The sequence below is a fragment of the Dendrobates tinctorius genome, unplaced genomic scaffold (genome assembly GCF_039654945.1).
Source record: "Dendrobates tinctorius isolate UK_male_01 unplaced genomic scaffold, ASM3965494v1 ptg000007l, whole genome shotgun sequence".
NCBI lineage: Eukaryota > Metazoa > Chordata > Amphibia > Anura > Dendrobatidae > Dendrobates > Dendrobates tinctorius.
The window spans coordinates 18,649,978-18,677,295 of record NW_027361675.1 but is presented as its reverse complement, the minus strand read 5'-3'; the positions used below and the strand labels follow the sequence as shown (position 1 = coordinate 18,677,295).

The 27,318-nt window shown below is 47.8% G+C and overlaps 1 protein-coding gene across 1 annotated transcript in view; it reads left to right on the top strand.

Annotated features, from left to right (window-relative positions):
* Window positions 1-27,318, top strand: part of RHBDL2 (rhomboid like 2) — a 70,444-nt gene that overhangs the window by 28,066 nt on the left and 15,060 nt on the right. Inside the window, exons 3-4 of the mRNA XM_073572235.1 lie at window positions 11,190-11,338; window positions 11,924-12,036. Coding sequence (XP_073428336.1) covers window positions 11,190-11,338; window positions 11,924-12,036 — 262 coding nt within the window. The remainder of the gene's footprint in view (window positions 1-11,189; window positions 11,339-11,923; window positions 12,037-27,318) is intronic.

Genomic DNA, 27,318 nt, shown 5'->3' with positions numbered 1-27,318 from the left:
CAGTTCCATCTATGTTAAATTTTTGTATCACTTTTGCTATAAGTAAAGCTTTGCTGATTTTCTTGTAGCCTTTACCTTTCTTATGTAAAGAAATTATTCTTTCTCAGGTCTTAAGACATTTCTCTTCCTTGTGGTGCCACTGCTGACTCCTGTTTAATGAATAATAAAACTTACCTGTGGTGAAATTTTTGTTCATAAGGATCTTGTAGTCTAAACTTTAGCTTTCTTCTGAAGACTTTAATTGAGATATACTCATTTTTGCAAAAAAATTTTTGAGTGAATTTGTTAGGAAAATAATTTTTTGGGGTGTGCTAGAAAAACAAATCCTGTTTGCAATCAATGGCCCGCATTTCTGGGAGTAATTTGTAGTATTTTATCCCATAGGATGTGTTGATTCTGAAAGGAATCTAAAGGTTTCCTGACAAATCTGTTGGAGTGTACTCATTTGTACTGAGTATGTGTTAGGCGTCGGGTTCCTGTCGCTGCACAGCAGGAATCCCGAGCCTTGTATTCTTCAGTCTCCCATTCCTCTCCGGCTGCAGAGGAGGCTGCTCAGCAGACTCGTCGATCACGGCGCTCTGCTCAGACCAGCTCTGTGGGTTTGGTTGCTGCTGCCACCTCTGGTCTAGCTATAGTAACACATGATGGTCAGCAGTGAATGATTTCAGGGACTAAGTCCTCCTTTTGGTCCACTGAGCATTCCCGTGGGACGATCTCCCATTGGAGATCGGAGGTCACATGCTCAGGTCCTTCTCCAGCTCGGATTGGACCATCAGAATGGTCAGGAAGGTCCTGGAAGGACGCTGCTATAGAAGGTTCGCATGGCCGCTTGGCCATGCGCTAGTATAGACTGCATTACCAGACTATGAGGAGTGAGTGTTGTATGCATGTATGAATGTCTCTGGTGAATGACTCATTAAGAAACCCCTACCCTTGGTATGCATGTGTTGTGCAGCCTAGCCTGTTAAGCGCCCAGGCTTAGGTGTAGGTAGAGGCAGAGTCTGAGACTGGCATCAGTGTCCACCGTTGGCTCTGCACGCCACAGTGCACGTGCTCAACACTCCACCATAGTCAGCGTCTATAGTGGCGTCTGCAGGTGCAACGCCACGCGCCCAGAAGCTCTAGAGGGACTCTGACCCCGTGTCCTTGGGGCAGAGTTCTGTGACCGCATTCGGTGCGCTCCCTTGCCGAGCTCTGTGAGCTTTAAACAGGCTCCGGCATTTATGTTATGCAATAGTGCGGCTCTGTGAAGCAACAGAGTCTGCCCCTGTACACACCGGGTGACGCTAACCCGCGTGTTTTTTTCTATTATACCGCCATATAGCTCCGCCATTACTGAGCAGCAGTTTACCACCCCTGCACCGTGGACCCAGGGCAGCAAACGCACCTTATTACCATCTTTTAATATTTGGTGCATTTCGCCAGCCCTAACATTATACTAGCGCTAGGGTCTGGCTATTAATGGCGGACGAACAACAACTGCAGCGGTACATCCAGCAGCTGGAGGGTAGGCTGGCAGCTCTTGAGTGCTCAGCCTCAGCTGTGGATGTTACCGCAGTCGCTGTTCAGGCAGCCACAGAGGCTGTCTCCTGTGTGTTCTCTGCCATCCCTGCCCCGACTTTGTCCCGCCTCCCATTGCCCGAGAAGTTCTCGGGTGATAGTGCTTCTTGTAGGGGCTTCGTGAGCCAGTGTACCATACAACTGGAGCTGCTGGCTGCACAATTCCCCTCCGAGCGGGCTAACATGGGATTTATTTCCCTCTTCTTGGGCAGGGCTCTGGAGTGGACCACACCGCTGTGGGAGCGTGGTGATCATGTGGTGCAGAGTGCCTCGCGGTTCTTGGGCACTCTGAAGCAGGTCTTTTTGGGACCACGAGTCACCCATGATACCGCGCTCCAGCTGCTGGCGTTATCGCAGGGCTCGTCTCTGGTCAGCCATTATGCCATCCAGTTCCGGATGCTGGCTTCAAAACTGGAGTGGTCAGATAAGACCCTCATTCCGGTGTTCTGGAGAATCATAGAATCATAGAGTTGGAAGGGACCTCCTGGGCCATCTGGTCCAACCCCCTGCTCAAAGCAGGATTCGCTAAATCATCCCAGACAGATGTCTGTCCAGCCTCTGTTTGAAGACTTCTATTGAAGGAGAGCTCACCACCTCTCGTGGCAGTCTGTTCCACTCATTGATCACTCGAACTGTCAAAAAGTTTTTTCTGATATCTAATCTGTGTCTCCTCCCATTCAGTTTCATCCCATTGCTTCTAGTCTTTCCTTGTGCAAATGAGAATAAAGATGATCCTTCTTCAATGTGACAGCCCTTGAGATATTTGTAGACAGTTATTAAGTCTCCTCTCAGTCTTCTCTTTTGCAAGCTAAACATTCCCAAATCCTGCAACCTTTCCTCATAAGACAGGGTTTGCAGACCAGTCACCATTCTGGTCGCTCTTTTCTGAACTTGCTCCAGTTTGTTGATGTCTTTTTTAAAATGTAGCGCCCAAAACTGGACACAATATTCCAGATGAGGTCTGACCAAAGAGGAGTAGAGGGCAATAATGACTTCATGTGATCTAGACTGTATGCTTCTATTAATACATCCTAGAATTGCATTTGCCTTTTTTGCTGCTGCATCCCACTGTCGACTCATATTCAGTCTGTGATCTATTAGTATACCCAAGTCTTTTTCACATGTGCTGTTGCTTAGCCCTATTCCTCCCATTCTGTATATGCTTTTTTCATTTTTATTGCCCAGATGTAGTACTTTGCATTTTTCCCTGTTAAAAACCATTCTGTTAGTTGCTGCCCACTGCTCCAGTTTATTTATATCTTTTTGAATACTCTCTCTTCTCTAGTATTAGCTATCCCTCCTAGCTTTGTGTCATCAGCAAATTTAATCAGTTTACCCTCAATTCCTTCATCTAAATCGTTGATAAAGATGTTGAACAATACAGGGCCCAGGACAGAGCCCTGTGGTACCCCACTTGAGGCATTCTTCCAACTGGATGTGCAGCCATTTACGACCACTCTTTGGGTCCGATCACTAAGCCAGTTATGAATCCACCTAACAGTTGCCTTGTCCATTCCATACTTAGTCATTTTTTCAATAAGGATTGTGTGAGATACTTTGTCAAATGCTTTGCTGAAGTCAAGATATACTATATCTACAGCATTTCCCTGATCCACCCAATCAGTGATTCTGTCATAGAAGGAAATGAAGTTAGTCTCACATGACCTATTAGTTACAAACCCATGCTGACTCTGTTTAATCACTTCATTCTTATCTAGGTACTTACATACATGTTGTTTAATAATTTGTTCAAAGATCTTTCCTGGTATAGAAGTCAGACTCACCGGCTATAGTTGCCTGGGTCCACCTTCTTCCCCTTTTTGAAGATAGGAACAAGATTTGCTCTTCTCCAGTCTTTTGGGATTTCTCCTGTTCTCCAAGAATTTTCAAAGATTATGGAGAGGGGTTCAAAAATTTCTTCTGCTATCTCCTTCAGTACTCTGGGGTATAATTCATCTGGACCTGGAGACTTGAATTCATTTAGGTTAGCTAAGTGTTTCCTCACTATCTTTCTGTTTATAGATATCCTGGATTCTTCTATTCCCTTAATAGGACAGTGAAGAACAGTTGATGTTACATTTCCTTTCTGAGAGAAAACGATGCAAAATAGGAATTTAAAAGTTCAGCCTTCTCAAGATCCTGGCTTACCATTTCATCATTTTCATCCTGTAAAAATCCTATAGTATCTTTGACTTTTCTTTTACTTTTGACAAATCCCCAAAATCCTTTATTATTGCTTTTGACGTCTCTTGCAAGCCTCAATTCATTGTCAGCTTTAGATAATCTGATTTGTGCTCTGCAGGTTCTGCAGACAACATTATATTCTACTTTAGATATGTCTCCCTCTTTCCATTTTATAAACATATATTTCTTCCTTTTTAGCATGTGCTTAAGTTCTGTGTTCATCCATCCTGGTTTCCTTAAATGCTTCCTATTCTTCCCTCTTTTCAGAATTGTTAATAATTGTGCTTTGAGAATTTCATTTTTCAAGATTTCCCATCCTTCCTGTACATTTTTGTCTTTAAGGATATCCAGCCATTGGATACCTCCAATTCTCTTTCTGAGTCCCTTAAAATCTGCCTTTCTGAAATCTAACCTTGACGTCAGAGTCTTCACAGGTCTTCCTCCTCTAGTTATCCAAAATTCTAAAATAGCATGGTCGCTACCTCCTAGGGTCCCAGCCACTTTTACCTCCTCAACCATTTCCTCCCTGTTTAAAAGGATTAGATCCAAGTTAGCAGATCCCCTTGTTTTCTCCCCTACCTTTTGGAAGATAAAGTTGTCAGCAAGAGAGGATAAGAATTTCCTTGACCTGTTAGTTTTGCCTGAGAGAGATTCCCAACAAATGTCTGGAGAGTTGAAATCTCCCATGACAACTATGTCATATTTTTTGGAGAACTTGGCCATTTGATGCATAAAGAGTTCATCCATATCTTCAGCTTGCACAGGCAGCCTGTAGTAAATGCCTACAATGGTGTCCTTTCCATTGTTCTGTCCTTTTATTCTAACCCAAACAGTTTCTACAGAACTCCCAGTCTCTGAAGCTTCATTCTCTGTGCAGATACATGCATTTCTAACATACAATGCGACACCGCCTCCTCGTTTATCAAGTCTATTTCTTGCAAATAAGTTGTATCCTTCAAGCCTTGTATTCCAATCATGTGATCATGTGTATTGTCCCACCTAGTTTCAGTGATTCCAATGACATCATATTTCTTTTCCTGTGTTAGCAGTTCCAATTCTCCTTGTTTGCTGCCCATGCTTTGTGCATTTGTATAGAAACATTTTAGTTTGTGATTGGTTTCTCTCTCTCCAATATTTTTATTATTTAGATTCTTTTGTCTTTGTTCTTTCCTTCCACTTCTAATAGCAGAGTTCTCAATAGCATTTGTCAGGTGTGAGGCATTTTCTGGCCTTTTGCTTCCCTTCCCACATTGTTCTAGTTTAAAGCTCTCCTGATGAGTGTAGCATGGCGACTTCCAAATACATGTTTTCCAGTCTTCGCAAGGTGCACCCCATCTCTAGCAAGTAGTCCATCATATAGGTAATTCACTCCGTGATCCAGAAATCCAAATCCTTGCTGACGGCACCATCGACATAGCCAGTTGTTCACCTGCAGAATCTTATTCCACCTCCTTGTTCCATGGCCATCCACTGGGAGGATGGAAGAGAAGACCACCTACGCTCCCAGTTCTTTCACTTTCTTTCCTAAGTTTTCAAAGTCACTGCAGATGGTTTCCAGGTCATTTCTTGCGGTGTCATTTGTCCCCACATACAGTATATTAGCAGGAATGGGTAGTCATCTGTAGGTCTGAAGAGTCCAGATATCCTGTCAGACACATTTTTAATTTTTGCACCTGGAAGACAGCACATTTCTCTTGAAGTTATATGCGGTCTGCAGATAGCGGCCTCTGTTCCTCTCAACAGGGAATCCCCCATGACCACCATTCTCTGTTTCTTCTTCACAATATTTTTCTTTCTCCATCCAGGAGGATTCTGAAGGCGTACAAGGTTGCTGTTTGTGGGCAAAGTCTTATCCTGATTTATTTCTTCATCGTTCTCCTGCGTAAGAGCCTGGTACTGGTTCCTTAGCAGTATGGGCGCTGACTGCCTCCTGATCCTCCTGCTTCTCTGGGTCACATGTTTCCATTCCTCTGTTTCTTCAGGTGCACTTCGAATTTCTTCTCTCTCTGTAACATGAAGAGATAATTCTGCTCTGTCTAAGAACTCTTCACCTTCCTTAATGATTTTCAATGTAGCTAACCTCTCTTCGAGATTTTGCAACTTTTCCTCCAACAGGGACACAAGCTTGTATTTGTGGCATGTGAAGTTTGGCTTTTCCACTGGTAAGTCTGTGAACATGTAGCAAGAAATGCAGCTCACCAAATGGCTTCTGGCCTCTTCCATATTGTTATTGTTAAAGAGATTGAAAAATGAGCCAAAATTCGGTGCGCGGTTTACCGATTTCCTCTTCCCCTGGTTTACTGATTTCCTCTTTTCAGCTGCAATGACCAAAATCCAGTAATCATTGAGCTCACGGAGACTCTTCACTTATCCCAGAAGGCACTGGGAATATGCAAATGATTTCATCCGGAATCTTCCCCTGGTTTACCGATTTCCTCTTTTCAGCTGCAACTGCCAAAATCCAGTAATCGAGCTCGCGGAGACTCTTCACGTATCCCAGAAGGCACTGGGAATAGGCAAATGATCTCAGGACTCTTCCCCTGGTTTGAGAGGTCTGGCTGGCCATGTAAAGGATGCCCTGGCCACCAGGGAGATTTCCGCCACACTGGAGGAGCTTATCACCATCTCCACCCGCATACACCTTCGTTTTTCGGAGCGAAGGTTGGAGCGGTCCTAGTGTAGGCAGAGGTTTAGGTTGGCACCTAGTTTTACTAAACCTCCGGAACCTCCCGATCGGGCGTCCGAGCCCCATGAGGCCATAGGGAATTCTTGTGTGGGATCCAGGTCCCAGTCCACATGAGCACCTGTGGTCTGTCACATTTGCCAGCAGTCTGGTCACCCTGTCATCAGGTGCCCACAGCGGCCAGGAAAAAGCTTGCGTCTAGTGGCTGTTGGAGGAGGCCTACTAAATACTGCAACGTTTCCCGTGTCCTTGGGGCAGAGTTCTGTGACCGCATTCTATGCGCTTCCTTGCCGAGCTCTTTGAGCTTTAAACAGGCTCCGGCATTTATGTTCTGCGGTAGTGCGGCTCTGTGAAGCAACAGAGTCCACCCCTGTACACACCGGGTGACGCTAACTCACGAGTGTTTTTCTATTTTACCGCCATATAGCGTCCGCCATTACTGAGCAGCAGTTTACCACCCCTGCACGGTGGACCCCGGGCTGTGAACGCACCTTATTACCATCTTTTAATATTTGGTGCGTTCCGCCAGCCCTAACAGTATGCTACACTCTGCCAAACCAAGAATGCATACCATATATACCAGGGAACAGGAATCTGCAATCTGATTGCATTCGATATATTGTAGCAAGCCTGCTGGCATCGCTGCATGGCCTCCCATTCCCCACTCACCAACTTGCTCACTGCTTGAGGCCATGCTGTGATTTCTGTCTACTGCCTGCTCCATGCTTTGTCTCCTGTCTGCTCTGTGCTTATTTCCTGACTGTGTGTATAGGGGGGCGGTGCCAGAACTCTCTTGTTCTTATGGAGTCAGAGTGCACCTGCCTAATGTGTCCCTGGCCAATTACCAAGAGCCCTCTAGTATTTAGGGCAGCTGCTCCCAATGAACTCTTCCTGAGCAATGTCTAAACTCATTTAGTTTCTTGCTGTTGAATAAGCCAGGCCCTGTCCTATGTCTCGCCTTCTCTGAGAGGCTTTACTCCTAACTTTGCCTAGTACTCTCTGTCTGCCCTCCAGGAGGCAGAATATCCTGGTCCCTGTGCTATTACTCCTTGCCTTGTCTTATCCTGGTCTCTGTGTCTTGGCCTAGCTTTGTCTTGTACCTGTCTTGCCGCCCTCCAGGAGGCCGTATTTCCTGGTCCCTGTGCTATTATTTCTTGTCTTGTGGGTCGCCCTCCCAGGGCTGTGGGGTACTCAGTACCAGGCCGGTATCAGTGGGATGTGTCACAGCAGCGGTGACCCGGACCGTGGCCCTGGGCGCCCAAGTAATAGGAAGATGTGAATGGTGGAATGTAGTTAGATGAATAGTTCGTGACGCCACCTGTGGTGTTCGGCAAGGGAGGTGTTAAGCTGACGCTGCAGACAGATCCTCTGGGACAGATGGTGTGGTGCAGCAATGATGTTATAGCCCTCCACAGGCAGGGCTGTGGTCCCTGGGCAATGTAGATATGGAGACACTTAGATGTAGTGTTTGGCTCAGGGGATGTAGCAGTGCCAGGCGGACGGACGCAGGAAGGAATGTAGGACACCAGGGCATGGAGTTCCAAAGCTTTACTCACAGTCTGTAGTGCCCGCTTCTGTGCCGTGTCCTCCGGGTCAGGGACTCAGTCAACCTCCAGGCAAGATGGAATGCTCCCTTCCACACTCCGCCAACTTATGTGCCTTTCCTGAACGTCTCCTCTACAGCGCCTTTAAGTGTGAAGATCTCCTAGAACTGTGTTACACTGGAGTTCCTCCTGACAGATGTTCCCAAGAACTCTACTTGCACGGCAGACAGCTGTAGCCTGCTTTGGGGACTCTCTACTCCTAAGTCCCGGCTCTCTATCGATGTTGCTGTTGTGCCCTCAAGTCTTAGTTGGGAGTAGTGCATTTACAGCCCACTACTCCACCGGTGTCTGCTGCAGAACCATTAGTGTCCATACAACCTCGGAGACCGGGCCCCGGCCTTGCGCTTAGAACTTCTAGGCAGAGTTCTTCCTCTAACCCACGTCCTCTGTGTTCCCTTTTACTCCTACGTTCCGTACTTGTCTTTTCCCTTCTATGGAAGCTCAGGCTTCGATTCAATGTCCTTCTCCTTCTTTCCTTTCCCGTGCCAGCTGGCTCAGGTCACTGAGGCAGCTGCAGCACTCCTTCATCCATCCCTCTTCCAGGAATCCCCACTCCTCCCGAGTGGCTTCCTCTCCTACTCAAACTCCAAATTCAACTGAACCTCAATCCTGGAACCGTCCCTCTCTTTTATATGTATTCTAAACTCCACCCACCTCCCAGCACGTTTAGTGTTCCAAGCAGGGAACCACCAAAGGTGCTCTGCCTCTCTCTAAGCAAGGAGCCGCAATGTGGTTTTGCTGAACTAATCTATTGTGTGGGGTGCGAGTATTGGAGCGTGGTCAGGAGCCTCCAACTTACCTGGATGGTGGGGCACCACACCTTAGGAGAAGGTGCAGTACCTCTGTGGTGACTGAGCCTCAGGGGCGCCACACTTGTCTTGGTCTAAGCCTTGCTTTGTATCTGTGTATACTTCAGTCCATATATACCTTGTCTTGCACCTTTGCCTTGTCTGAACTCTGTCCTACCTCTGTCTGTCATTCTCCTTGTCTGTGGTTCCTTTCCCTGCTGTGTCTTTCCTGGTGTCCTCCCTGTCTGCTTGTGCTCCGTATCTCTAGCGGTTTCGCTCTGTTCTGCCTGTGCTCCGCTTCTGCTGCTGCAGAACCTCTTGTTGCAGCTTCTCTCCGCATACCTTGTGGTTCCGCTTTGCTCGGCTCCTGCTGCTGCAAAACCTCTTGCTGCAGCTTCTCTCCGCATACCTTGCGGTTCCACTTTGCTTCGTTCTTGCTGCTGCATAATGCCTTGCTGCAGCTCCTCTCAGCATACCTGCGTTTCCGCTCTACTCTCTTTCTCTGTGGCACCTGCTGCTGCAGAACCTCTTGCTGCAAAACTGCAGTTTCTCTCAGCAGCCTTGCAGTTCTACCCTGCTACGCCCCTTGTGGTTCTACCCTGCTCTGCAACCCTGCGGTTCTGATCCGTTTTCCGTTCCATGTCCTGTGGATCCTTGTCCTACCCATCTGTACTGGTTCCTCAACCAGTTTCTGCATCCTCTGTCTGAACAGCACTCTACCTGTTTTGTAATAAGTAATAATAAATTAAAAATCTATTAAACTGAACAAATGAAAGTCAGGCATTGCTTTTTCAACAATGCTTCCACAGAATTTTTAAAAAATTAAAACTCATGAAATAGGCCTGGACAGAAATGATGGTACCCTTAACTTAACATTTTGTTGCACAACCTTTTCACTGCAATCAAATGATTCCTGTACTTGTCAATGAGATGTCGTCACCTCTCGACAGGTATTTTGTGATCACTCAAGAGCAAACTGCTCCAGTTGTTTTGTGTATGAAGGTTGCCTTTTCCAGACGGCATGTTTCAGCTCTTTCCAAAGATGTTCAATAAGATTTAGGTCAGGGCTCATAGAAGGCCACTTCAGAATAGTCCATTGTTTTCCTCTTAGCCATTCTTGGGTGTTTTTAGCTGTGTGTTTTGGTCATTATCCTGTTGCAAGACCCATGACCTGCGACTGAGACCAAGCTTTCTGACACTGGGCAGCACATTTCTCTCTAGAATCCCTTGATAGTCTTGAGATTTCATTGTACCCTGCACTGATTCTAGACTCCCTGTGCCAGCTGCAGCAAAGCAGCCCCAGAACATAACAGAGCCTCCTCCATGTTTCACAGTAGGGACAGTGTTCTTTTCTTGATATGCTTCATGTTTCCGTCTGTGAACATAGAGCTGATGTGCCTTGCCAAAAAGTTCCATTTTTGTCTCATCTGTCCATAGGACATTCTCCCAGAACTTTTTTGACTTGCCAACATGTAGTTTGGCAAATTCCAGTCTGTTTTATTTATGATTTTTTTTTTCAAAAATGGTGTCCTCCTTGGTTGTCTCCCCTGAAGTCCACTTTGGCTCATACAACGTTGGATGGTGCGATCTGACACTGATGTTCCTTGAGCTTGAAGTTCACCTTTAATCTGTTTAGAAGTTTTTCTGGGCTCTATTGTTACCATTCATATTATCCTTCTCTTTGATTTGTCAGCAATTTTCCTCCTGCGACCACGTCAAGGGAGGTTGGCTACAGTCCCATGGAGCTTAAATTTCTGAATATTATGTGCAACCGTAGTCACAGGAACATCAAGCTGCTTGGAGATGGTCTTATAACTTTTACCTTTAACATGTTTGTCTATAATTTTCTTTCTAATCTCCTGAGATAACTCTTTCCTTCGCTTCCTCTGGTCCATGTTGAGTGTGATACACACCATGTCATCAAACAACACAGTGAGTATCTGTAGCCCTCTGTACAGGCCCACTCACTGATTCCAAGATTATAGACACCTGTGATGCTAATTAGTGGACACACCTTGATTTAACATGTCCCTTTTGTCACATTATTTTCAAGGGTACCATCATGTCTGTCCAGGCCTATTTCATGAGTTTTATTTTTTTTTTCAATTCTGTGGAAGCATGGTTGAAAAGCAATGTCTGACTTTCATTTGTTCAGTTTCATAGATTTTTAATTTATTATTACTTTTGTCAGATTCAAGTTATTTCTATGACAATTGTGGGCTTTTCTGTCATTAAAAGAGGGGTACAAACAATTTTGACCACGTGTGTAGATGGTATTGTGTGGTTGGCACTGGAGGATGGAAGTGGAAATTTATGTGGTCTTCATTAAATCATTCCGGTTAATGTTCCTATTTGTTTCCGTTTATCTAGCTGGGTGTTTTCATATACTATGCAGTATGGATGCCACAGAAACAATGGATCACTCTGGATACTGGTATAAATAACAGTCCATTTATATACCGACCAGATAAGCGAGAGGAAGCATGGAGGTTTGCATCTTACATGTTGGTTCATGCAGGGTAAGAATGAAAGTTGGAATATCCTGTCCCTCACATATAATGTGAAGAAGTAAAAGACGTATAGTTACTGGTAGTGAATTCCTTTCCATTACTATGAAAACGGACAGGAATTCACACAGACCACACAGACCACTGCTATACACAGACATGTTAATGCAAGAATCATTGCCCTGTAGGGAAAGTGCTTATTGGGAACGTCTGGAAAAAAAAAAGAATACACTCTACATTGAACAATTAAAGATATGCAGTAGTTGATTTTTCTCACACTTAGGGAAATAGATATTAGTTAGAAGAGACCTCTGCCCGTGAGGCATACAGATGAGTATAGACCTGTCGCCTCAAAGATGTGGCCTGATGATCAGTATCTTGTAAATCAAGACATTCACTAACCCTAGGCCTAGCTGATAAGCTCATAGTGCGCACACATTTCATATTTATGCGAGAATCCCACAATCTCATTTGCACTGGTTTATAAATAAAAATAGCAGATAAAGAAGGAACCTACCTTCTATGTGTGACAGTCTGAGGTTACAGAAAAACTGGCTGATAGTTTTCTAAACCATATTTGTATTTTTTTTCCCACAGAGTACAACATATAATCGGGAATCTCTTTCTCCAGCTTTTCCTCGGAATCCCATTGGAAATGGTCCATAAAGGACATCGTGTTGGGTTAGTTTACATTGCAGGAGTCCTTGGAGGTTAGTGTTATTGCAAGATTAAGGCCGTATTCACGTCAGTATTTTTATTCAGCGTTTCCTTTGTATTAGTAAGCCAAAATCGTGAAAGGCTCCAAAACACAGAACAAGGGTCATCCTTTTCATTACAGTTTTTCTTCTGATTTTGGTGTATAAATACTGATGTAAGATATTCACCAAATAGTCTGTAAGTGTCTGTAAATGTTAATTTTTACATTTACTGCATGGGGATTAAAACAATGAAACCCCACCTTTGTCTGATATTGGGTATGCAGTCAGAAATACAGTCTAGCATCTATGTAATCTTTGAATTCATATTATTTTTACTACACATTGCAATAAATAACTAAAAACCCTTGGTGGCTGAAAACTGTCAACAAGCTACTGTTGATAAATCTGTCTTTGTTTTATAGTATTAAAGGGTTTTCCCACAAGCAAAAGTTCATTTTAATCAATAGATCTTGGAATCATAATAACTTCCACAATTGCTTCCAAAATTTTCACAAGGAAAAAGGGGGGCCCAGGCACAGTCCAGGCCCCCTCTTGTGCTTCAGCTCACCGGTCCCCAGGGTACAATGCACACTGTGCTGGTGCACCACCATAGGCGGTGCACATCTTGTTACTAGGAGCTTTGCTGCCTGGTGCTGCACAGCCGTTAATACAGAATGGCTGTGCAGCTAGAGGATTTCCTCTGCCTCTTCTGTGACATGCTAGTGATGGTGTGTATGTAAGAAGATGAGACAGGACGGAGTCAGCAGTGTGCGGTGCCCTTTAAGGCTGGAACTATCGGGGCTGTCACCACTGTTGGCGGGGGAGTTTTCCTCAGAGAGGGAGCGACCTTTCTGTCAGACAGCATGGAGCATGGGGTACAAAAGGAGACCTGAGCGCGGGAACGGGGCAGACTTGGCAGGAAGGCGACAGGAGACGGTTGACTCCCTCTCCGCTGCTCCTACTGACAACTCCTCTGTTTCCAGACCTCCGTGTGCTGACTTTGAGACTACTCATGACGCTATTCAGTTACCCTCTGTACCCGCACCGTTGAATACCACTGCTTCACCCGAGATACCGGAACAACTGTTTAGAGACTACTCCGAAAGAGTATTTGTTGCGGCTTGTGCACGGGCTTGCGACCCGTGCCCGGCGCCATTTCTGAGGCATTCGCACAAAGGACTGTTTCTACGTTCCAGCGTACCCAAGACAAACAGGACTGAATCCTTCGGCACTATCGGGCGGCAGTGTTGCTCGTTTCTTCATAGCAGAGTCAGAGACTTTGCGCATCTTTTGAGACGCTGCTGGAAATATTCCAGCCTTCCCCCTGCCAGAATTGCAACCGATAAGTGTCCCGTTTATCTTGTATATTCTTTTGCCATTGTCTTTACCTCCCTGCGTGGAATATTACTGTTATTCATTGTTCAGTAAATTCTTGTTAACCCCTTCTCTATCTCCGGTTACTCATTGCATCCGATGAACTGTTTCTCCCTTACATGTACACAATGGCATCATCGCATACGCGCCCGCATGCATGAGCGCCACTCACAAAGAGGACAGCAGAAGCGGAGCTACACCTGCAGAGGAATTCTCTGAGAGGTAAGTATGACTTTTTTTTTTAATAAAATGAATTAAATCAGTATCAGTGGGGGGGGCAAATGAGCATGAATTGAGACTAGGGGTGGGGTACAGTGAATGATGATGAATTGAGACTGAGGGGTGGGGGCAGCACATAATGATTAATTGAGACTGGGAGATGGGGTACAGCAAAATGGTGAACTGAGACAGGGGGATGGGGTATAGCAAAATGGTGATGAACTGAAATTGGGGGATGGGGTACATCAAATGGTGATGAACTGAGACTTGGTGTGGGAACAGCAAATGGTGATGAATTGAGACTGGGGATGGGGAAAGCAAATAATGATGAATTGAGACAGGTGGTTACAAAAAATGATTGAGTCTGGGAGTGAGATACAGCAAATGGTGATGAATTGAGATTGGGGGTGGGGTCAGCAAATGGTGATCAATGGAGACTGGGGGATGGGGAAAGCAAATAATGATGAATTGAGACTGAGAGTGGAGTACAGCAAATGGTGAGGAATTGAGACTTGGAGTGTGGGAGAGTAAATAATGTTGAATTAAGACTGGCGGATGGGTTACAGCAAATTAATTATACGAAACTTGTGGGGATGGGGACAGCAAATGGTGATGAATTGAAACAGTGGAGTGGGGACAGCAAATAATGATTAATTGAGACTGGGGCGTGGGGCGAGCAGCATATGCTGGGGCTCATATGTGCCCAGTTATGATATGCTCAACTCCCCTGATGAATCAAGAGTGAAGAAACGCGTCGTTAGAAAACAATGTGTGGGACAGAGTGCTGGGGATATGCTACATACCAGACATTATAGAAGACTCAACCTCTGACATGCGGTGAGATCGTTCCCATTTATTTCTGCATATGACTTAATCTTGTGGGCCTAAAAGCTTGGGGTATGCACCATGAGGGTCAGAAAGAATAAGTGAACCATGTAATGAGGTGGTGTATAAACTATAAACCCTTTTTGAGGCTGGAACTCATATAGAATATTGGACCTATAGGATATTGAAATTGAATATTCCCTGGGTCTGTTTGCTGCTATATGTTGGATAGCTGTGTCTTATATATTGTGAGGCAGTGACCCCTGTTACAGCTATAGGGTGCTGTGTGGTCTCCCCAGGATGTGTATGGAGGTGTATGAAGGCCATAGGTGTGCATGGCAGTCACGGGCGTAGCTGTGACTCCAATGCAGACTGATAATAGAAGTAAGTGTTAGTCTTGGGCATGTTAGTGTCCAAGACAGAGGTACGGAAAACCTGCTCTGGATATTGTGTTTGAAAGCCACAGGTTTCTGTGACAAAAGCCTGCAGGAAAGGGATAGTGAGTGCTGAGTAAGTCTGAGGAGTCTCAGGCATGTCAGGGCCAGAATGAGTTGGTGCTTGTTGTGCAGAGCAGTTGGTGTGCAGAGCACAGGACAGAGTGGAGCCAATAGGCATGGCACTGACAGCGTACACAGTGATGCAAGTTGTCCACGGTGTGATGAACAAAGCAGGATTTAGTGCTCCAATGTTGAATATCAAGGCCTTTTAATATGATAATGAGATAAGGCCCAAAACAGAACTTCAAAGCTTGAGTAGGAGCCACGCCAGCATGGGGCAAGAAGGGGCCTGGGGGCTTCAATTAGAATATACCTGTCAGCTAGACACAGAAATACACATCCATTGTCTCTCCCAGCCACCCCGACTCCATCCTAGTATCATGGATTATGAGCACATCTTTCGAGTTATGGACTCATGAAAAATATCTGTGTGACCCTGGGGAAATCGCGCATCTGGCAGTGCGACTCCTGAGTAGGTGAGGGCTCTGGGACCTGAGATATAGAGATTGGCCCTCCACAGCGACCCAATGAGGCCATGTTTGCACTCCACATGACAGGCAAAACAAACCGCATTCACTGGTACCTCTCATGTCCTGATCCGATCATGCTGTTGAAAGTTACCCCCTTTCTTAGATATTGGGAATAAGTTCTGCAGGGAGCTAAAGGGTGGAGATTATTAGCCCACCCTCTGACACAGGGGGAGGGACCCAGCTTGCTTAAGAACAGCAGCACATGGCAGAGACACTCACTCTCTCTCAGAAGAACCAGACGATGATGATCTAATAAGGAACTGGAGACAGATCTGCCAAGGGGAGCAGCGGCAGCGCTTTGGGGTCTGTCCGGCAACTAAGATTCTTGTACCTGTTGACTGCAGAGCTCCCGGCACCCACATGCAACCTACCATCTGGTAAATTGACCTCCAGCTTAATATCTCTAATTCTTGTACCCTTATTGTTATATTTTACTCTAACTGCAAATCCACTGTAATTCCATTGTATAGCTTACTGTATATTTCTGTAATTATCTAGTGCGCCCTTAAGGCAATTAAACCATAAAATTAATCTTGGGCTGATGCTTTTACTCTGATTACGAATCTTAGAATACCCAGCGGGTAACAGGACATCCTCCCCGGTGGCCATTTGCTCTAGGTGCAGATCCCTTACTGACCTGAGCGACAAAGGGGGCGCCGGAGAGTTGTGCCTGTGTAGTTACGTCACATTGGTGACGTGGGAGGAACGGGTCCTGTTCCTCCACATTGGTGGCAGCGGTGGGATCAGAGTAATAGTGTGCGTGGGACCCCTACTCCCAGACACTAGAGACTACCAGCGGTAACTTTCACTGCTGGGGTCTTAAGGTCAGCCCAGCACTAGACGGTCAGAGTGCAAATATAATAAGTTGTGTGCGAGGTCAGGGTTGCAGCTGTGTCAGTAACCAGAGGTTCCCAAGATGGCGGAAGGCACCAGGAGTAAGGCAAAGGGGAGGCCAATGCTATGGTCTATGAGGAGGTGGTGGAGGACAATACCATTGAAGGTGAGGGGGAGCTCAGCCAGGGCTCCCCAAGGAGCCAGACCCCCGTGCTCAGTCCCACAGTGGACTGTCCACCACCTGCCCACCCCAGCCTGTCCAGATCGGAGGCCCTTTTCCAAGTGGCTATGGCACAGCTCGAGGATGGTAATGACGCCGCCCATGACAGACTCCTGGTGGCGGCAGAGAAAGCAGTGGACCATGAGCAAGTGGCGGCAGAGAAAGCAGCGGAGTGTGAGCATGCCGAACGTGTGCTGCAGGCTGCAGAACGCCATGAAGCTGCTGAGCGCCGGCACCTACTGGAGATGGCTCAGCATGGGCTCCCGTTGGATGCTCCAGGCCCACCGGGGACCAAGGCTTCCAAGGTCCGGGCGGAGGACTTCCCCCTGCTTGAAAAGGATGGAGACCTGGATTCTTTTCTGCTGGCCTTTGAGAGAACCTGCCTCCAACACCATCTGGCCCTGGATCAGTAGGCAAGGTACCTGACCCCCCCGTTTGAGGGGTAAGTCCCTGGAAGTTTTGGGGGACTTACCTGCCGAGGAGGAGTAGGACTACAACAGCATCAAGTGGGCCCTGATCCAGCACTACAACCTCACCCCGGAGTCATACCGCAGGAAGTTCCGGAGCCTGCAGCGGGGCTCAAAGGACACCTAGACCGACCACATGCGGGCACTACTGAGAGCTGCAGAGCACTGGAACTCGGGTCAAGAGCTCACCACCCGCCAGGAGGCCCAGGAACTGTTCGTCACGGAGCAGTTCTTGTGGAACTGCCCAGAGGACCTCCAGCAGTTCCTCCGTGACCGGAAACCAAAGGGGGCTACTGCTACAGCCGCCCTGGCAGACGAGTATGCCAACAACAGGGCATCTGAGCCAAAGAAGCCTGCCAGCAGCACCTGGAGAGGGGGTAAGCCCAATCCTGCCCCTGTCCCCCCAGCCCCCAGAGTGCAAGGGGTGTACCCCCCTGCTGCCCTCTCCAGGCCAGGAGCAGAACATAGACGTTGTCAACATTGCAACCAGAAGGGACACTTTAAGGCTGCGTGTCCCCAGCGCCATAAGGCTCCATCTCTGTCCCTGAAGCCGTCCACTGTTTTGTGTGTGGGAGGGGGTGGTGGGAGGTCCCTGGACAATTACCAACCCATCACCATCGGCCGCTCAGCGGTCATGGGACTGTGGGACACAGGCGCTGAACGAACCCTGGTACGTCCTGAGGTGGTGTCCCCTCAAGACTTGGTGCCTGGGAAAACCCTTTCCATCTCCGGAATTGGAGGTGTTGAACCGACACTGCCCGTCGCCAAGGTGTTTTTGGACTGGGGCGCCGGTAGGGGAATGCGGGAGTTGGGAGTAACGCCAAATATTCCTGCCAATGTGTTGCTTGGGACCGATTTGGGGTGGTTAGTGTCTCAGTATGTGGCCACTGAACCCCCAAGTCCGGCTCCCCAAGAATGTCATGACTCTACTGTGAATGCTAATGTTAATGTCTTGAACGTGCCTCCAACAGTGGAGGAGAGAGTGAAACCTGATGGTAAGCCATGCACTGACACTACACACACAGGGCTCACAGTGAGGACAGGTGAGAAGACTGCAGGGGAGAGCTCAGAGGTGGAGGGAGGGGCTGCTATGCGCAGTGTAGGGCCCCTAAGTGAATCCAGCCTGCAGAGTCTATGGCCTTTGCAGAAAGAGGAACAGGCCATGGGGGGAGGGGGCATCCCAGGAGAGGAGCCACCAGGTAAGACCCCAGGGCAGGAGTTCCCCGCATCCGGAATGTCAGGAGGCCAGGGAAGTCTGCCTGACCCGGCGACTTGGTCGGGGGCCGAGGGGAAGCAGGCGCCACCTGTGGTCTCAGCGGTCGTGGCCGCTGTTACCAGGAGTAGGAGCGCCGGAGCCCAAGGAGCCTCGCGGAGGTCCAACGGTTTCCCCCTCTCCGACCAAGTGGCTGCCGAGTCAGACAGCGGCCAGGAGACAGATCCCGGGGTGCTGACAGAGGATGTGGCAGTTTCGTCAATTCTTGCCACATCGAGTCAGGGATTTCAGGCAGCGTTGAAAGCTGACACTAGCCTGAAAGCTCTCAAGGAGCAGGCGGCACAGCCTCCCCTGGAGTCCGACCGCGAGCAAGTGGTCTGGGACCAGGGACGGCTGTACCGGGTAACGGTCCAGCAGGGTTCACTGGAGGCGTGGCCCAGGGACCGACAGTTAGTGGTACCCTATCCATTCAGGGCAGAATTGTTGCGGATCGCACACGAGATTCCCATGGCTGGACACCTAGGGATCGCTAATACCAGGGCCAGGCTAGCTCAGCATTTCTACTTGCCGGGAATGAGGACCGAGGTGATTGCCTACTGCCGTTCGTGTGACACCTGTCAAATGGTGGGGAAGGCGGGGCGGCGCCCCAAAGCCCCACTGATAACTCTGCCCATCATCGAAGAGCCTTTCTCGAGGGTGGCTGTGGATCTCATTGGACCTCTGTCCACTCCCAGACGCTCTGGGAAATGCTTCATACTAATGGTAGTGGACTATGCCACCCGGTACCTGGAGGCGGTAGCTTTGTCATCCATTCAGGCTGACAAAGTGGCCACTGCCTTACTGGAGATTTTCTCCAGAGTGGGGTTTCCCCAGGAAATGCTCACCGACCGAGGGACCCAGTTCATGTCGCAGCTGATGGAGTCTCTCTGTAAGCAGATACAGGTGCAACATCTGGTAGCCAGCCCGTACCACTCACAGACCAATGGCCTGTGTGAGCTGTTCAATGGCACTTTAAAGCAGATGCTGAAGATGTTGGTCGACTCCCACAGGAAAGACTGGGAACGGTATCTCCCACATCTGCAGTTTGCCTACTGGGAGGTCCCACAGGCCTCAATGGGGTTCTCCCCCTTTGAGCTCTTTTACGGGCGACGTGTACAGGGGCCCCTTGCTCTGGTGAAGGAAGCATGGGAAGGGGATTTGGCCACCCCTGGAGTGTCGGTCATTGAGTATGTCCTGCGCTTCCGGGACAGAATTATGGCCTTGACACGGCTGGTGCATGACAATATGGCCCAAGCCCAGGCTGACCAGAAGTGGTGGTACGACCAGAATGCTTGTGAGCGGACCTACGAGGTGGGTCAAAAGGTATAGGTACTGGTCCCCATACCTCAAAACAAGCTTCAGGCGGCCTGGGAGGGTCCATACCTCGTTCACCAGCGGCTCAACGCTGTCACCTATCTGGTCACCCTGGACCACGCCCGTGGAAGGAGGAAGGCCTTCCACGTGAACATGATGAAGGCCCATCATGAGCGGGAGGCTTGTGCCCACCCAGTGTACAACCTTCCCGAGGAAGGAGAGGAGAGGTAGAAACCCTCCTGGATCTGCTCACCCAAGTCAAGGCGGGTGGATCCATCGAGGATGTGGGGGTTGGCCACCAGCTCTCGGAGGACCAACGTTCCCAGCTGGGGGTCACCCTACACCCCTTTCGGGAGCTGTTCAGCAGCCTGCCCGGAAGGACTGAGACAGCCGTCCATGTCGTGGACACCGGCAATCACCCCCTGATCCGGCGTTCAGCGTATCGTGTCTCTCTTGAGGTGCAGCAGCACATGCGCCAAGAGATAGACAAGATGCTGAAGCTGGGGTGATCCAAGTGTCCAACAGCGCATGGGCTTCGTCCTCGTCCCTAAAAAGGACCAAACTACACGGTTCTGCATGGACTACCGGGGGCTCAACGCTGTGACGGTCACCGATGCGTACCCAATGCCGCGCATCGATGACCTGCTCGATCAGCTGGCCGGGGCCAAGTACCTGACCATCATGGATCCGAGCAGGGGGTATTGGCAGATTCCCCTGACCCCTGGGGCACGGGAACGTTCTGCCTTTATCACCACATTCGGACTGTACGAGTCCACGGTGATGCCATTCGGCATGAAGAACGCCCCTGCCACTTTTCAGAGAATGGTCAACATGCTGCTCGAGGGACTGGAAGGGTATGCGACCGCGTACCTAGATGACATCGCCATCTTCAGTCCCACCTGGGAGGATCACCTAGAGCACCTGGCACAGGTGCTCGGGCAGATCCAGTGAGCAGGCTTGACCATTAAGCCGGAAAAATGCCAGCTGGGTATGAGTGAGGTCCACTACATGGGACACCGGGTAGGTGGGGGAGCTCTGAAGCCAGAGCCCGGGAAGGTGGATGCCATCGCATCCTGGCCCAACCCCAGGACCAAGAAGCAGGTGATGTCCTTCTTGGGGACTGCCGGGTATTATAGGAGGTTTGTTGCACACTATAGTGCCCTGGCCAAGCCCCTGACGGACCTCACCAAGAAGAAGCTGCCCATCGCAGTCGACTGGACAGTCGCCTGCGAGACAGCTTTCCAGGCTCTCAAGACCGCCCTTTCTAGCTCTCCTGTACTACAGGCAGCCGACTTCACGCGGCCGTTCGTAGTGCAGACCGATGCCAGTGACTTTGGCCTCGGTGCTGTGCTCAGCCAGGTCGACACTACGGGCCATGAACACACGGTTCTGTACCTGAGCCAGAAGCTCCTGCCGAGGGAAGTGGCCTACTCCACAATGGAGAAGGAATGTCTGGCAATTGTGTGGGCCCTGCAGCATCTGCAGCCATACTTGTGGACGCCAATTCACCGTGGAAAGAGATCACAACCCCTCAGCTGGTTACACACTGTCTCTGGGACGAATGGGAGGTTGCTACGCTGGAGCCTCGCTCTCCAGCAGTATCACTTCACCATTTGCCACAAAAGAGGCAGGGACTATGGTAACGCTGATGAGTTGTCCCGGCAAGGAGAGGGTGCGGAAGGGTGCATGGGGGAACACAGGAATGTGATACCCCCTAGCGCCCTCTAAAGCAGGGAGGTGTGATGAACAAAGCAGGATTTAGTGCTCCAATGTTGAATAGCAAGGTCTTTTAGTATGATAATGAGATAAGTTCCAAAACAGAACTTCAAAGCTTGAGTAGGAGCCACACCAGCATGGGGCAAGAAGGGGCCTGGGGGCTTCAATTAGAATATACCTGTCAGCTAGACACAGAAATACACATCCATTGTTTCTCCCAGCCGCCCCGACTCCATCCTAGTATCATGGATTATGAGCACATCTTTCGAGTTATGGACTCATGAAAAATATCTGCGTGACCCTGGGGAAATCGTGCATCTGGCAACTAAGATTCTTGTACCTGTTGACTGCAGAGCTCCTGGCACCCACATGCAACCTACCATCTGGTAAATTGACCTCCAGCTTAATATCTCTAATTCTTGTACCCTTATTGTTATATTTTACTCTGACTGCAAATCGACTGTAATTCCATTGTATAGTTTACTGTATATTTCTGTAATTATCTAGTGCGCCCTTAAGGTAATTAAACCATAAAATTAATCTTGGGCTGATGCTTTTACTCTGATTATGAATCTTAGAATAACCAGCGGGTAACAGGACATCCTCCCCGGCGGCTATTTGCTCTAGGTGCAGTTCCCTTACTGACCTGAGAGACAAAGGGGGCGCCGGAGAGCTGTGCCTGTGTAGTTACGTCACTTTCTTGATGTGGGAGGAACGGGTCCTGTTCCTCCACACACGGTAACTGGTCTCGGATGTGGACAGTCCTGTGCCTGGAGGTGGATGTCCTGTGCCCGAAAGAGGACTGGCGTGTAACGATTGCAAAACAGGTGGATACGGTGCCAGGCTGTGATCCGGAGGATATCCTGGACTGTGTACGGCTGTAAGTAGAGACTGTGATACAAGTGGTGCAGGACACCCTCGGCAACTAGTCAGAGGAGAACTAGCGTTTGTAGTGACTGCAATCTAAAGGATGCTGTGTACTATGTAGTGCTATGAACTGGTGTGAATTGAACACTTATAATATGCACTGAAGTTATATGCATTTGCGTGGATTGGAACCTTTTCTGCGTTATGATAACACATTAAAGAGACTTTTATGTTTGAACTTTGTGGGTCACTGCCTCATCACTGTGTACGGTGCTACCGCTGCCTTACAATATATTTAGCAGATTGCCAGTCCCTATGTCTGTGGGCTCAATATAAGAAATAAAAGGGGTTCTGGAGGGTAGGGAGACTTTTGCTCCTCTACTCATACTCAAAGGCTACCAAAGGTTTTGGTTTCTGAGTTATCTTCTTGTACACCCATATGCACATTTATATTTAGCATCTAATGGAGCCCCCATTGTTGAGCCCCCTCTATGTATATATGGGTTGCGATAGGTTACCCAAGATACAAAGGAGTAACTAAATAATAACATTGCTTGACTTTGCACCTGTGTATACAGTATATCCCTGAAAAAGTACTGAAGCAGGGAATGTGCATGAGTATGATATGGTTTACTCTGGTCAGTTAAGGCTACTTTCACACTTGTGTTTTTTTGTGCTGCGAGCGCAGTACAAACGCGCATAAAAAAAACGCATCATGCGTTTTTAATGCATTTTCTTGTTTTTTGCGCATGGTTTTTACAAAAAACTAATGCGTTTTTAAACGCAGACGTGCACATAACCATGCGCACATCAGCGCTCCCATAGACTTTAATGTGTTTTTGGGTGAATTCCGTGCGCATTGCGTGCGCATTCGTTTTTTTGAGACAGGTCGGACGCACCAAAAATGCAACAGGTTGCATTTTGTGCTCCTGGGCGCACACTACAAAAAAATTCATGCGCATACAAACGCATGACAATGCGCACCCATGTTAAATATAGGGGAAAAATGTAAGCGCAAAAAAACGCAAGTGTGAAACCAGCCTAAGTGAGCAATCTGTGATACATTACTGGAAAAGCAAGCTATCTTTTTTGGTGTTGCGTGATTTGTTGGCACATTTGCATTTTAATTGTTTATGGTTTTTTGTTATTTGAATATAAAACTTTTTTTACCAATGCGTAATAAAAGTTATATTTTAGTTCCCAAGCCGCTAATACCTACTTGAAATTTATTTGGTACTTTGAGCCCTTTCTATAATATACTGGGGGGGTGGTGTACAGCAAATGATTATGAATTGAGAGCGGGGGATGGGAAACAGCAAATGGTGATGACTTGAGGATGGGGGAGAGCAACTAATGATGAATCGAAGGAAGGTCCTCTTACTGTGCAGGGCAGCACTATGTCACTCTTTTCTTCATCTGACTTAATGTAGAAGTTGGGGAAAAAGTGAGGGAAGTGCTCTGGAAGCGATCAGCTATAGATAACTATGGGTTATTTTATGCAGAGACAATTCCTGGATGAAAGAAGTTATAGAGGTCTTCACTGGATGAAGAAGAAAAGCGAAAATGAATTACTTAAACTACAGATGTCACTGGTGAGTCAGTATGCTACCTGTACACTGACACTATACCTTATGTAGTATATACCGAGCTCTTGTATATAATGTCGCTGGTTATCATTGTATTACCTGTACAATGACACTATATACAGTGCTTCTATGTATAATGTCACTGGTGATCACTGTATTACCTGTACACTGACACTATATACAGAGCTCCTATGTAAAATGACACTGGTGATCACTATATTACCTGTACGCTATATACAGAGCTCCTGTGGTAATATGTGGTCTGGTCACGCTGTGGCGGTATTTGTTCAATGTATGTGATATTATTCAGTCACTATGTGATGGTAATATGTGATCTGGTCATGATGTGGTGTTATTTGTGCCTTGTATGTGGCATTATTCAGTCACTATGTGGCGGTTTTATGTGGTCTGGTCATGGTATGGTGGTATTTGTCCCTTGTTCATGGTATTATTCAGTCACTATTTGGCGGTAATATGTGGTCTGGTCATGGTGTGGCTGTATTTGTCCCTTGTATGTGGTATTATTGATCTTTTAAAAAAAAAAAAAAATGACACATTCCCTTAAAGAAAAATAAAGAAAAATATACCTAAAATAGAATATTGGATATTTTAAGACATTTTTAATAAGTTAGAGTAGAGTAGGGCCCGGCCAAAAGAGTCTACCTTATTGTGGTGGCGGCTTACAAAAAATCTTTTGTCCAAAACAAAAGCTGATGCCTATGTAGGTGATAAGGTGTTCAATGGGAAGTGTGTGATTGGTGAGGATGTGGTGCAGAAGTGGAGTTTTTCAAAGAGTGGGTGGTGGGACTGTGGAAGGTTCGAGGGGTGAAGGCGGAGCTGGTGTGGAGCCTGAGCGGAGTTTCAATGGTGGCCCAAAAGTTTTGCCAGTATGGGGCCATGAAAATTCCTGGTGGCAGCCCTAAATGTGGCCCTGCTATGTAGTGTGTAATGGCTGTGTCTGACCATGCAGGGAGATGGTCTGATCATACCAGAGTTCCTGAGCGGGGGGAAGCAAAAGAGAGTATACAGACAATACAGAAGAGTATCACAGTTGATTCTTTTGTGAAGTAAAACATTACACTGCCTGTTTTTAAACTATGTTTTACTTCAAAGAATCAGCTGTGATCCCCTGCTGCAATGTCTGTTGTCACGATGTGACCAAAGCGGTGTAACACGACCCCACGATTGGTCGGTCACCAAATGGCACAACTACACAACGCCGATGGAAAAGGGGAGAGGGAGGCCCTGACAATAGGGAATCAGGGATGGTCACCTCCTGAGCTCCAACCTGAGCCTGTCCCTGAAAATAATAATAATAATCATCTTTATTTATATAGTGCCAACATATTCTGCAGCGCTTTACAGTTAAACAGTTCCAAAACACAAGTCATAAGTAACAATGTTAACAATATAATAAAGCAAAATAAAACGACCCTGCTCATGAGATCTTACAATCTACAATGAGGTGGGGAGATACAAAGTACAGGTGTGTATTTACAATGGTGTATTTACAATGATGGTCCAGCCATATTGAGGGAGTGGGGGATAGATGGAGATAGTGAATGGGCTACACATGCACACTTACACATAAAATGACTTTGATTAGTGAACGCGATAGGCCGCTCTGAACAAATGCGTTTTGAGGGAGCGCCTAAAACTATTCAAATTGTGGATAGTCCTAATTTCTTGGGGTAGAGCATTCCAGAGGATTGGCACAGCGCGGGAGAAGTCTTGGAGTCAGGAGTGGGAGGTACAGATTAGTGCGGAGGTTAGTCGAAAGTCATTTGCAGAGCGCAGCGGTCGGTTGGCCGATAGACAGAAATGAGGGAGGAGATGTAGGGGGGTGCCGCACTGTGGAGAGCTTTGTGGGTGAGAACAAGTACTTTGAATTGGATCCTATAATGAATGGGCAGCCAATGTAAGGACTGGCGAAGGGCAGACACATCCGAGTACAGATTAGCCAGATGGATGACCCTGGCTGCTGCATTAAGCACTGGAGAGGGGAAAGTCGAGTAACTGGGCGCCCAATTAATAGAGCATTGCAGTAGCCCAGGCGGGAGTGGATCAATGCAACAGTGAGGGTTTTTGTTGTTTCCATGGTCAGAAAAGGTCGGATTCTAGAGACGTTCTTTAGGTGTAAGCAGCAAGAGCGGGCAAGAGATTGTATATGGGATGTGAAGGAGAGATTGGTGTCAAACATAACACCCAGACAGCACACCTGCTGCCGGGGTGTTATTATGGTACCACCCACAGAGCGGGAAATGTCAGCTTTAGGCCTGTTTCATACTTACATTATTCCCGTCAGTTGCCATCCGCCAAAAAGGCGGAGAACGGATCCGTGTCCGTCGAGACACCAACGGGTGCCACCGGACCGTTGCATTGACGGGGTCCACCGATGTAGTAATGTTAAAGGAACCACAACCAAAAAGTACTGCCGTGGGCCGCGAGAAGAGAGCTGGGCCGCGGGACCGGGATGAGCCGCGAGAAGAGACCGGGGTCGGGACGAGATCGCGGGACGAGCCGCGAGAAGAGACCGGGGTCGGGACGAGCCGCGAGAAGAGACCGGGGTCGGGACAAGAGAGAGAGAAAATATTTTTTCACCCGGCATTTAGGGTTAACTTTCCGGCAAAGCCAATTCCGGGCATGTGCACTGTACAAATGCAGATCCGGCAGCCAAAAAAACGTTGCAGTGTCCGTCCTGCCATGTCAGCGGTCGCTAAAATTTTGGCGGATCCGTACAAAAACGGATCCAACGGATGACCATCCGTCAAGATCCGCCGTTAATGCAAGTCAATGAGGAAAAAACGGATCCGCCAACAAAATTGGCGGATCCGTTTTTTTGCAAAACTGTGGATTTTGACTGATGGTGAAAGACTGATGTGTGAAAGAGGCCTTAGGGAGGTTAGTAGACAGTGGGAGCAGAAGATGTTCAGTTTTTGAGAGATTGCATTTCAGATAGAGGGTGGACATGATGCTGGAGACTGCAGACAGACAGTCACTGGCGTTCTGTAGTACAGCAGGGGTAAGGTAAGGTCGGGAGATGACGTGTATAGTTATGTGTCATCAGCATAAAGATGGTACTGAAAGCTGAATCTGCTGATGGTCTGTCCAATTGGAGCCGTGTAGAGAGAGAAGAGAAGGGGGCCAAGGACTGAGCCCTGAGGTACTCTGACAACGAGAGGAAGAGGAGATGACGTGGAGCCAGCGAACAAAGCACTGAAGGAGTGGTAAGAAAGATAGGAAGAGAACCAGGAGAGCAGTATCCTTAATGCCTAGTGACTGGAGACTAGAGAGTACGAGACGGTGGTCAACAGTGTCGAAAGTTGCAGAAAGGTCGAGAAGAATGAGCAGATTGGTCACCGGTACATTTTGCAGTCAGAAGGTCATTGGTAACTTTTATTAGTGCAGTTTCAGTTGAATGTAGGGGGCGGAAGGCGGACTGTGAAGGGTCTAGGAGGGAGTGAGTGTAGAAGTAATAGGTAAGGTGGGAGTAGACTAGACGCTCCAAAAGCAGGTCCTTCCCCCTGCCGACATCAGGATACCCCGTCCCTAATTGTCGCCTAGTTCTGCCCTGGCTAGTGAACTGGCCGGAA